This window comes from Morone saxatilis, unplaced genomic scaffold (assembly GCF_004916995.1).
Source record: "Morone saxatilis isolate NCDOM2014 unplaced genomic scaffold, NCSU_SB_2.0 Contig24, whole genome shotgun sequence".
Taxonomy (NCBI): Eukaryota; Metazoa; Chordata; class Actinopteri; family Moronidae; genus Morone; species Morone saxatilis.
The window spans coordinates 21,399,930-21,412,463 of NW_023339807.1; the positions used below are offsets into that span (position 1 = coordinate 21,399,930).

General features: G+C 37.5%; 2 protein-coding genes across 3 annotated transcripts in view; one reads left to right on the forward strand and one right to left on the reverse strand.

Annotated features, from left to right (window-relative positions):
* bag6 (BCL2 associated athanogene 6) overlaps nt 1-3,868 on the forward strand; it is a 13,480-nt gene extending 9,612 nt beyond the window's left edge. For both annotated transcript variants that reach the window (XM_035673088.1, XM_035673089.1), the window contains exons 20-25: nt 298-432; nt 1,044-1,100; nt 1,208-1,432; nt 2,259-2,366; nt 2,459-2,605; nt 3,676-3,868. In XM_035673088.1, coding sequence (XP_035528981.1) covers nt 298-432; nt 1,044-1,100; nt 1,208-1,432; nt 2,259-2,366; nt 2,459-2,605; nt 3,676-3,771 — 768 coding nt within the window. In that variant the 3' untranslated portion in view covers nt 3,772-3,868. The remainder of the gene's footprint in view (nt 1-297; nt 433-1,043; nt 1,101-1,207; nt 1,433-2,258; nt 2,367-2,458; nt 2,606-3,675) is intronic.
* Nucleotides 3,869-7,682: 3,814 nt separating this feature from the next.
* Nucleotides 7,683-12,351, reverse strand: LOC118336437 (tetraspanin-13-like). The gene is made up of 6 exons (XM_035673091.1): nt 12,144-12,351; nt 9,899-10,066; nt 9,671-9,751; nt 9,364-9,477; nt 9,125-9,244; nt 7,683-8,981 (listed from the first exon to the last, which is right to left on the reverse strand). The coding sequence occupies exons 1-6, from the start codon at nt 12,204-12,206 to the stop codon at nt 8,907-8,909; spliced, it is 621 nt and encodes a 206-aa protein (XP_035528984.1). The 5' UTR covers nt 12,207-12,351; the 3' UTR covers nt 7,683-8,906.
* Nucleotides 12,352-12,534: the final 183 nt, after the last annotated feature.

The following is a 12,534-nucleotide window of genomic DNA, read 5'->3' on the forward strand; positions in this document are numbered from 1 at the left end:
TGCTTGTGAAGCTTGTTTTGGTCACAAACTCACTATTGCCTTAACCTTATAGGTATTTACTCAGCCACAGTTTATTTCTCATACCCCTTCATTTAATTCACCGGTTGTAATCCACTTTTCACATGCTTCAGATTTCAGTTTATGTTCATATTTAATCTTTTTTGTTTTATTTTGTATCTGTTTTTAATGCTAGAAAACAAATGCTACTAAAAGTCTGGACAATCCCAAAATACAAAACATATATAGAAACAGAAAGCAGCAGCTGTAAAGTAAAACGTTTATTTTCTCTTGTTGCAGCGGAGGATGTCCAGTGACATCAGCCCCAGCCTGGTCAACTGGATGACCAGCATGATGACGATGAGGTTGCAGGTCATTCTCGAGCACATCCCTGTCACACAGGAGCAGATCCAGAACTACATAGTTCACACACAGGTAACGGACCAGCTGCATGCCTTTTTTTTAAACATTTATTTTGCATTTTAATTTTATTATGTATGGCTCCTTCCCAGAACATGGATGGTTTCTTTTTTGAGTTGAAGGAGAGTAATTATACATACATCACATTGGTGCAAGGCTTTTTAGAAAACATCAGTGGCAAAAAAGGTAACGCCTGCACACTTACTCCATGCCTTAAAAGTTTAATAATGACAACATTTCGATCCTTCTTTGATCTTTGGCAGGTCCGAATATTAGAAAAATGGAAATCACACCCATATTTATACGCCATGCACACAAATAGGTTGACGAGCTCTACGATGGCAGGTATTTTAACAATGTCACCTGACAAAGATGCAAGTAGGATTGGAAATTTCTTTTGTGGCATGAAGTGAGTGTGCAGACATTACCTTTTTTTTTAAATCATTTCTTTTCCCTAAATGTTGTTTCTAGAACTGTATATTTAAGTTATTTTGCAGAACAAAATGCATATGTAACTTGTTAATGCAGAGAAAGAGTCCCTCTTTTCTGATGGCTGTTTCATATCCTGTTACTTTGAACGGCACGTCTGAAATGGCTAATAAATATTAGATGACATTCTTTCACAGCGAGATCAGTCTTCTGCAACTGGCACACAAGAGCCTGAACAAGCACAAAGTGCAACGGTAAGCGTGGTGTGTCTTTAATGTCCTTTTCAGATGAACTCAGTTTGACATTTTAAGTGCTGTTTTGCCTTTTATATTCCTCATTTCGCTGTCCTCCACTTCCAAAGATTGGGGACACCCTCTCACCGGCTGCAGCCACCACAGCAGAGGAGGCCATGTCGGTGTCACACGACACGAGGGCGTCGTCACGGGAAACAAGGGTGTTACCTGGGGACCTGGGAGCCACGGGAGGAGCTGCACCATTAGGTGGCGACATGGCAGCAGCTGGAGCTGAGGGAGGGAATGAGGAGTCTCCTCGAGAGTCAGAGGCCTGGGCAGCTGCTGTTCCCCCTGTAAGAGCCCGCTTTAACTTTTTATCTGTTTTTCCAGGGAAGGGTTTTCATGACTACACATACTCTTCACATTTACAGTGTCCTTGTTACTCTGGATAATCCAATGATTAAACTGACAACAGGTTTTATTGGAACTGTTTCCTCTGGTGAAAATAGTTCCACTAAAAACTGTCCATACTGGATTATCTGGAGTAACTGTTGACACATTGGTGGTGGTTTAAATTTGAATGCTGTGAGTTCTACAAATTAGATCTTTTTCAGAGTGATTTTTATGATCTTCTCAATAGTACTTTAAAATGTCCAGTGTGTAACATTTAAGAGAATATATTGGTAGCAAGGGAACATAATATTTACAGGTGTGTTTTCATGTTTTCTTTACAGAAATGAACAAAATTCAGTCAGTTACAGGCCTACTGTGTATCTTCCTTTCTGTTTTCTTGCACCACTTGAAACTCAAGAAGGCCTCGCAAACCCCTGTGAAGCTTTGGTGACCCCTAATGGGGGTCCTGACCCCCAGGTTGGGAACCACTGCTTTAAAGGATATGTTTTTTGTCTGCTGCAATTGTGTCCATATTGGATGTCGAGATCCTTACCTAACACAATTCCAGTGTAAGACATGGGGAACAAAATATAAAGTCATCAAAATTATTTGGGTGTTTTCCAAAGTTATGGTGTTTTTGTACGAAATTTCTTCTTTGTGTTTCCCCGGACAGTGTTTCCCTGCTGAGCTGCAGTTGAGGAACAGTAACACAAAAGTTTTAAGCTGGACTGAAAAAATGTGTAACTCATAATCCCCATCTTATTTGTTTTACTGTACGTGATGTAGGAATGGGTGCCCATCATCAGGTGTGATATGATGACCCAGAGGAAGATGAAGGCTCAGCCTCCGTTGTCTGACGCCTATTTGCATGGCATGCCAGCTAAACGTAGGAAGGTAAAAAGATCAGTTGTAACTTTACATATTACTTACGAATGTCACCAGTCCTTACCATTTTTAAGTGTCTGTGTGTGTGTGTGTGTTTTCAGACAGGACTGGGTGGTGGAAGCCTCCTCTCCCTCTCTGATGCAGTGAGTCAAGCAGCCAGGACAGCAGGAGTGAAGCCCATCACGTCAGCTGAGCAGTTACAAGATGATCTGGAGACCCAGGATCTGAAGGAAGCTTATGCAGAACAAGTAACTAAATCTTACGTTAGAACAAACCAGGGACACAATACACATCATTTAGACCAGTGAAACTTACTTCAGTTATCTCATAGTTTAAATATTTGCATTTTGATACTATATGCTTTTTAAATTTATTTTTCATTGTTAAAAAGCAGTCCAGCGATTCCGCCATGTACCACCAGTGGTACACGTACAATAGTTTGAGAACCAGTGATTTAGTCTAAAAATTATATAGTTTCAGCCATGATTTGTATTAAAACACAGATGGTCAGACAGGTTACAAATAAGTCTTATTTAACTAATTTAGTGAGGACGAAGGTGAGCATCAGTTTTTTTTTGAAAATGTACATCCTTACTGCAATTTTAAGTCCAAGCAGTTTTACAATGTATTAAACATTTCTGATATGTTTTGTTGCTACTTAATTGTGATATTTGCTCATTTTTACAGTTTTATTTAACTGTAAATGAAAAACTTTTGGTTTGTGGGCTGTTGGTTGGACAAAATAAGACAACTAACTCATTTCATTAAGTTACAGTATTTGAAAAAACTAAGCCTGGTTTACTTTCCATATTGTACAACAAATCAGCATCCAATTCTCAATTTTATTTATATAGCACCAACACCATGAGCAAGGAAAAACTTCACTACAGCACTCGCTATTAGAAGTTCATGATTAAGTTAAACGATTACTTTGTGGGCAGAAAAAACTACAGTTCAACACAATTTACAAAAGCAGCAGCGTTTATACTGACATCATCATTACGTGTTTTTGTCTTATTTCCATAAAACCCACCAGTGCTTTCCTCTAAAGTAATTTTTCTAAATGTTTAGCTGTAATATTTGCGGTCTAAAAACGTTAACAGGAAAAAAACCTAATGTCCGTATCTGAACATATGAAGCCAGCAGAATAAGGCAGTGTTGAGTAACGTTAGTACCCAATAGTGTCGTAAAAATGTAAATTGGATTTTAAATGAGGTTGTTGTCACTGGCAATAGCAGGGAACATACTTGTGGGTCCCACTATGATGATGATAATAATAATGATAATAATAATAATAATAATGTCTTTCTCCTTTCAGGTTAAAGCAGACATCAAGAAACGAGTGAGGGAAGACCCGGATTTCAACTCTCAGCAGTTCCCCAACGCACACAGAGCCTTCTCATCAGACTCATAATCCAGTTCAACTGATAAGAAACCTACAAGACCCTTTCCATCTACATCTTTATTATTTCTTGAATCTTGATTTAACTACCACTCAACACAGCTTCACCCCCAAAACTGTCTGCTTGCCTTTTTAAGCAGTTAGCAGCTCTCTTGACTAACTGCCTAATGCTAATGTGACTACTTCCCCAGTGCCTATTTATTTCTGTGTTTATTTTGGTCCAACTTTTGCTGAATGTTCCTTGTTGAAAGGTATTGTATCAGATTTAAGTTTGACTAAATCAGGTCACTTTAATTCAGTTTGGATACATGTGTATGTCCGTATTTTTTGCCCTCTTATCCTTGTGTTGCTTTGTTAATATGAAGCCTGAATTTTCATTATTTAGTAGACTTTTGCCTTCCTCAATACTCTAGCGCAAGAGTATACTTTCATGTGATGAACATGCTGTTTGGTACATGAATGTACAGTAAGCTTAATAAAAATCTTGATACAATACAATGGTACTCTAAGTCTGGATTAGATTATCAGCTAAATTTAGTATTGGTATATTTGTCTTAGAAATTGCACCATAAAAACAAAGCCAAATATATGTGGTAATTTAGAAACAGTGCTATTACACAGTTTGTCCACCAGAGAGCACTGACAAGTTTAATTAATAATTTCTGCTATAAACTGGGTTAGAAACTATACTTTGTAATGATTAGTTATAGTTGAAAGTACATGGGAATTACAATAGCCGAAAAATATGAAAAATTAGCATTATATCTTGAGGAAATTGTCAGGTTAGTTAGAGATGCAGTAGGTCAATTTACATACAGCAAAATGGAATAAGTAATTATTAATTTCTCCTTTCTGGAAACAAGTAGTCAAAAGTATTGGAGAGTGGTTGCATAAACACTACCAGGTATATCTTAACATAAACTTGGCATTGACAGGCTTAATTGGCACTTCAAGAATTGTTCTCTACCATTGGATTCAGTGAAAGGCTGTTTTAAATAATTAATTAATGGACATTGCCTCTTGAATCTTTGTAGGATTTATAATTACAAGGGAAGTTTTAAGAAGTCTGGTAAAAAATTTTAATGTAAAATTTGCTACTTCGTTTATGTTGTATTTATAACTAACGATGAAATATTCATGATCCATTGTGCAAAAGTAAAGTTGAATTTCTCAAAGCAGCAATATCTAATACAATATTTTTTTTTAAATTGTTTTGAATTAGTTTTGATACACTTTTACAATTCAATTCTGAGGAAATTCCAGTTGATGTTGACTAACCTTGATTGTCCTTCCTCCTTTGCTTCATCTTGTTTTTGTTGAAAGAAAGATTCTCATTACATGTTGCTAAAGGTGAAAAATGGAAATGCAGGATCATCCACTTAAGTTAAAGTAAAAGTATCATCAGCAAAGTTTACTTTACATTATTAATAATGATGCAACTAATGTGTAAGCAACATTTTACTAACTGGTCGATTTAGTTTTAACTACTCTATGTACAGTTAGCTAGTTTATTCCCAACCAAGGGGTCGGGCCCCTCCAAAGGGTCACAAGATGAATCTGAGGGGTTGTCAAATGATTAATGGGAGATCAAAGAATGAATATAAGTTCTGGGGTATAAATCTGTATTAATTTTTCAGATTTTTCTCTAATCCTTGCTTTTTTGTAAAATATTGGATAATTTTACCACTTTGGGCCTCAAATAGTTATTCAGATAAAACCCTCTGAGAACTGTAGAGGAGAAATCTCTCTTTGGTGGAACTTAACAATTTATAGACATCTGAAATGTGAAAAGGAACTAGACACTGATTTGATGAAGAGGTCACAAGCAAAAAAGGCTGAGAATCACTGATTGAAGCTTCGACAGTGTATGTCATTCATTTTTTAATTTTTTTAATGTAAAATCTAAACCCGGATAACTAGTAATTAAAGCTGTAAAACAAAAAGCCCAATATTTCTCTCTGAACTAGTGAAAAATACCCTTTAGTAGCCTAAAATGGAAATGCTTGTGTAATATATCGAAATTGTACTCACTTAAGTACAGTAGTTGTGTAAATGCTCGGGATGCAGTGGCAGCAGGTCAAGCAGGGCACTGCAGACTCCCTCTCTCCACCAATGCCTCCCAGCTCCTCCTGGGAGAACCCAGATGAGATAGGGACAGACTGTGACCATGCTGTTCTGTCACTGAACAACAACATTACAAAGTCACACAGAAAGAGAAGAGTATGCTGCCCAAAGGATGAGAACAAGTTTAAAGCTTTGCTGGGGTTTTCCCCTCAAGCTGCCAAAGTCAGAGACATTGATCAGAGCAGGAGACTTGCTGCCCAGATTAAAAAGACATCAGATTTAAAAAACAACTGCCCGTCACAAAGATGGCTTTGTAGAAACTTTTGTAAAAACTCAGCCAAGAGGATGTGTTGTGGATCAAAAATAGTCAAATAGTCAAAGAGGAAAATCAGAAGAGCTCAGCACATGACACAGAATTTCTGCCCATGCCCCATTTTAGTAAAGATCTATGCAGACAATATGACGTGACAATGAGATAAAAGCTCCCAAGATAACAACCTCAGAATGCTGGACATCCAAACTATCCAAAACTTATCTCAAAACAGCCCCAGAAGAAATAGATTTATGGCCTTGCATGTGATCAGATTTGGTTTGAAGCCATCAGGCTGAGTGTTCTGACAACTGAGTGCCATATTTGCTTAATGCAAAGAAACATGAGTTTGATGGAACACAAAATACTTTGATCACCGTGCAGAAGGAGGAGACAGAAGACATGAGGAATCAAAGTGACTTCAGTCCACACAGAGTATTTCTAGTTGAAAAAGTGAACATTTTATCCCACTAGTGATTATTAAGATTGCCTACAAACTCTATATTTTACATGCCAAGTCCTTAATTATCTTCAGCCTTATTATCCATCTGTGTTCATTTAATTTAATTGCATTATTAACTGTTTATCCTGCTGCATCAAATCACCATCAAGGTCAGCAATGGAAAGTGCAATTTTAACTGCATTGTGTGTGTTAAACCATTCATAATTCATTATATGATTTACAAACAAACTTACAACTAAACTCACCATGTGCTTCCTCTCTGCTTCTCCTCCAAATGACCTTTGACCCTGGAAGTACTTCCAAGCTTTTCCTGTTCCAAACTGTGGGAACTTAAAAACTCTTCACCCAAAATGCTATACTCCTAATTTTGGCCTAAAATCTCACACAGTTTATTAGGAGAGTGAGTTTTCTCACCTAACTTTATATGCTTATCACTAAATATGAATCGGTGTTGCATATGCTTTTTTTACTTTCTGTAAACAATAATCGTTTTGATAAGTGCTATAAAAACAAACTTTATTGTTATTACAAGCAGTAACACGTCTGCAGTGGTCACTTTTTTTTAACAATTATATAAAATAAGATTCATATTCAGTCTTTTTCATGTGTTTTCCCAGCTCCATCAGCCCCTTAAGAACCTATTAAACTATGAAACAATCCATATAAACAATCCATATAATTGTCTTTTAACCAGAAACTTAGTAAGCATATTCAAATATTTTATATCAGTCTCTAAATAAGGCCATGCATGCTAGGATAGTGCACAGTAATCTGTTCATATGAATAGAGATAAAAATAGAACACAGATAATTATGCTGTGTGAACACAATTACTTTATTTTACAAGTGGGCGGTGCAACAGCTGAGCTATTTAAGTTCACAGTCACCTTGGTGAACAGGTTTGACCGCCACCTGAGGAGCCTGTTGGCTAATTCCGAGGAATCTAAACAGCAAGTTCAGTTCCTGGTTGGCATCCTGTTTGGGGTGAATAATGTGAGTGAGTCATGTGGCACCAAGTTAATGAAAAACACGCCTATCAGCATTCGATCTGACAAGTGCAGCAATAATACAACATTTTCCATACATGTACTGCAACTGTGCATGTTTATTTTGGACAATTAGGGAAAATGACTACAGTTGTGACACAGACAATATGACTCAGTATGAATTCATAATGTTCAGATGCGTTTTAAATCAAAAACAAAAAGCACTAAATACACATTAAAAAACAAAAACAAACCTGTTTTGATAACAGTATGTCTGCAACCGGTTTGAGCTCAATCTTTTCCTGCTTTAATGACATCCAACACCCAAATCCACTGTCTGCAAAACACACCAATGTGTGTGGTCACCCATGAATAGATAGTATGGGAGTGGTGAGTACAGTCATTCAGCCATCAGGGTGCTAACCTGCACTTTATTTGCATAAGGTGTGTGTATGGCGAGCACACACAGCAGCAGCACAGTCACTATGAGACTGATTAGAATTAAAAGAGGCGAGACTTACAGGTTTAGGAGTAGTTTGACATTTTGGGAATGATTTGCTTTCTTGCCAAGAAATATCAGAGAAGATTGATACCACTCATATCTGTATGATAAATATTAACACCAGGAGTCACTTAGCTTAGCATTAAGACTGGAAGCATCAGCTATCGTGGCTCTGTCCAAAGGTTTCAAAATCCACTTTACCAGAACCTCTAAAGCACTAATCATCATGTTATACGTTGTCTCCAGGAAGTCACTAGGCCTAAACCTAAGCCTAAAAAACATTTCCGTTTTTATACAGATTAAGCAAACAAGATATAACATTTTAATTAGTGAGCTTTTGAGGTGCTGGCAGGTTGATTGTGTTATCTGTAGACAGAGCCAGGCCATCTGTTCCCCCTGCTTCCAGTCTTTATGCTAAGCTAAGCTAACTGGCTGCAGCATTAAATTTACCCTATAGACATGAGAGTGGTATCAATTTTCTCATCAGACTCTCAACAAGAAAGTGAATAAGCTCATTTTCCTAAATGTCAAACTATTCCTTTAAAGAAACACAATTAATGTTCACAGTATTTGAAATTGCATAATTTCAATGAAAGTAACTGAGCAGCAAATATCGAAGTGAGACTTTTGATAGATTAAATAACACATAAGCAATGAAAAGCTGTATACACAACATTACTGAGGAAGTTTCCTGTCTTAAAGACTCTTTTCTCTGCTTGTGTTACTGTCACACTAGTATGTATATAAGTGTGATTTACAAAGTTAAAAGGAAATACAAAATAATTCACTAGTGCATTGTTTTGGTTTATTTAAGCATGAGTGGTTAAAGAAAGGCTCCAGGATTTGAACGAGGATCTTTGAGGTTTCTGTATTTGTGGGCGAGCCAAACTCCAAGGATCTGAAAAGAAAGAAAAATAGGTAAGTGTCAAAACTTCATCCCAGCTCAGTCTATCTCAGTCTTTCTCAATGTCCAAATCAGCACCTATTCACAACAAATTCCACATTTCTAAAACACATCTGTTGCCGTGACATTTCACTGACCTCTGTAAAACTGAAGAAGAGTCCGATACCACCCACAAACTGCAGCACCTCTCCAGCATACTGCTGGATAATGTCTGAGCAAGTGTTACAAGACGGCGAAGAGGTGTTGTGAAAGCAGCTCTAGAGGAAGTGGAAAAGAAAGAAAGAAAATTCAGTAACTGCCAGAGATCTTGCAAATGATGACCACGTGGCTGCCACAAGGACAAAAAAGAAAGGTATGTTCAAGGTGATTTACTTACAGCAGCACAGGTGCCATTGTAGTTAACATAATGGAAGCCACAACAGTCAAGTGTTTTCTCTACGTCCTTTTGAGTTTCTTCAGATTTGTTCCATCCAACCTCCAGCAGATGGTTCTGGAAATAAAATCACACAGTCTGGTTGTGTCTATAGAGGTGTAAAAGCTGCATTTATTTGAAAAGCATGAGAATAAAAACTGTATGGATCACTCAACATATTTGGTAGTGTTCATGTTTATCTGAAGTCAACTGCTGGCCAAAATAACGGTAATATTGAACTGTAGTTCAGCACAGACAAACATAAACATACCTGTTGGTCTTTATTGAGGGCCAGACAAGCACAGGACACAGAAAACTGCACGACAAACACTAGGAACAGGATCATCATGTACTGGATCAAGTTCAGGAAGTTAACATCTCACCATGAAAACACAACTTAAACGAAGAATAAAATCCTTCACACAACTACTATCAGAAGGGGTGAGGTGACTCCAATTGCTCCTATAAATAAACCCCACGAAAGAAAACAAAAGGATACGAAGAAGAGCAGGACCTGGTGGTGCTTCAGAGCGCCACACAGCCCCACAAAGGCAACCACGAACAGGAATGTGCCCACGCCGATGACCCCCGCCACCACTCTGATGCTGGAGACCAGGCCGAACCATTTCCCCCAGGCCGCCACTCCAATCAGCAGCAGGCTCACCAACTGAGGAAGAAGAAAACAATGTCAGAATGAAAGAAGGAGGAAGTGCAATCAAAGTGACCTTTTTAAGGAAGTCTCTACACCAACAACAATAACAGTGTTTTAGAGGGCCAATGCTGTATACCCGCTGGTTGGGGTGTGTTAGTTGGGGTAAAAACTAGTATACTTGTGGGGTTCAAATCCGACTTGCGGCCCTTTGCTGCGTGTTGTCATCCCCTCTCTCTCTGCCCCCCTTTTCTGTCTGTCTCCAGCTGTCCTGTCAAATAAAGGCATAAAAGCCGAAAAGAATATACTTAAAAAAAAATAAATAAATAATAAACTAGTATACTTCTATACACTCTGATCAATTAACATATCCTTTTCTCTCTGTTTCAGGCCACCGTCCAGACAAAAATATGGCATCACCCTCAAAACGGTGTCCAGAGTTTGTAAATCTTAAAATGACCTTGTCAGTCAAAACAATTACAGTTTCAGTTTTTCTACTAAAATCTCACGGCTCTCAGGGTTTATAGGAACTTCCTTTCCTTCATGGTGGAGGTTGTGTGGGTCTTACATGTAGCCCTGAGAAAAGACTGCAGGCTTTACTCAGGGCTGCATGTCTTTATGGTTAAAGATAATAATTTAATCTTTATTTTTATAGATTGATGTACAACTGTTGATGAAGGACAGGGCTCTCTGTTGTAAAGATGCAAATACATAAAATGTCAGGTGTCTATCAAGGAAACTTAACATTATTGTATTAAAGAGATTTAAATAACATTTGTATTCTTTCTAAACACTATACTATAAAAATATAATATATTTGAGGAGCCTGACTTCAAATGCCTTAAATATATTCTATGTTTACTCTTATGTATGACAGAGAAAAGCTCCAATTCCTCACACATGAGAAGCTGGAACCAGAGAATGTTTAAAAAAAGGATTAATCGATTATCAAAATAGTTGCAGATACATTTTCTGTCAATGAAAAATCGACTACTTGTTGCAGCTCTAATCAAATCTATCTTTGGTGTTTTAATAATGATTGGAAGAGGACTGAGGTCATCCAGGTGAGTGGATATTAAGAAGGTCCCAGGTTAAAGGCAACTGGACTACATTTTAAAATTGTATTAATTACTTATAAGGCCTTCCATAATCTGACTCCAGACTGCATCAAAGAGCTTTTTAACCCCTTACAGCCCAGCCAGGCCCCTCAGATCAAAAACTTTTAAAGACCAAAGGTGCATAATTCAGTTACGGCTCCTCAGCTTTACAAGATGGCCTACACTTTACATTTTTTACCTTTCATTATTCTATAGTGTTTTATGTCATCACATAATGCATTTGAATTGTGCCTGTTTTAGTATCATCAGTTTACTCTTTTTATATAAATATATTAGCGCTTTTATCTTGTTCTTAATATTGTATGTTCATGGGTGGTACATACTAGGACTTCTAGGTTCCTGATTGTTATCCATGTTGTGTTTATGTTTTAATCTGGAAAGCACTTTGTGCTTAAGCTTGAAAGCTGTAGTGAAACAGATAAGATATAGCTAGATTAATTGATTTATCTTATTTTTTTACAACCTTATTCAAATATGCAGAACAGGGGATGACTGATACACTTCTGAATATGTAGCAGCTCCACGGCTACTGCATGACATAACTCAGGGACATAAGGAATAAATTAAATGACTTACTATAAGAGTATAAGAGTTGACAAAAACACCAATCTCCGGATGATTAATCGTTTTTTGTGCTTTTCGTTTACAGAGTTTGTTTAGGTATTCATAACCACTTCAAATATATATTTTTAGGTTTATTTATCATTAAGGATTCATTCTTACCTAGGACTAAAGCCAACAATTATGCAAAAGCTGGCGAAAGCAATTAGCAGCCATGAACTGGGTTTAATCATTTACCGAGAACACCTGCCTGTGGCTGATAGGAAGCAAACATTTTGATCTCCTATTAAACCAACAAGTATGTGGCGCATTTCAGAGGCTCAGTCAAGACAAAAGCAGAGACACTTGTTGCCATTTTAAAATCAGTTGTTCTTAGGAACTCCTCTCTGTTAAATATCCATTGACATCTTACTTACAACATAAAGTATATTGAGAGCGCTGAGTGCGTTCTTGGTGCAAACGAATCCGCCGCAAACCATCTCTGCTCGCCGGGACAGTCCTTAGAATCAAATATATTTCTATTTCTTCAGCCTGTTGGGAGAACCTGTGTCAGTTCTGAGATGTGGCTCCTTGTGGCTCCTTGTGGCTCCGGGTCTGCAGGTAGGAACAGCTGGGAGCGTTTCCTGAAGAGATCCTGTTCGCTGATTTGTCAGAGTCATGAGTCATTTATTGCTCTTCGTGATACCTGCTCGTTTTATTGTCAGACACAAATAAACCCTGATCATTAAGTCTCTGCTGATAAAACGTTACTAAACAGACTTCTTCACTTTGATACTATACTTTATATTTATTAAGACATGTTTCATT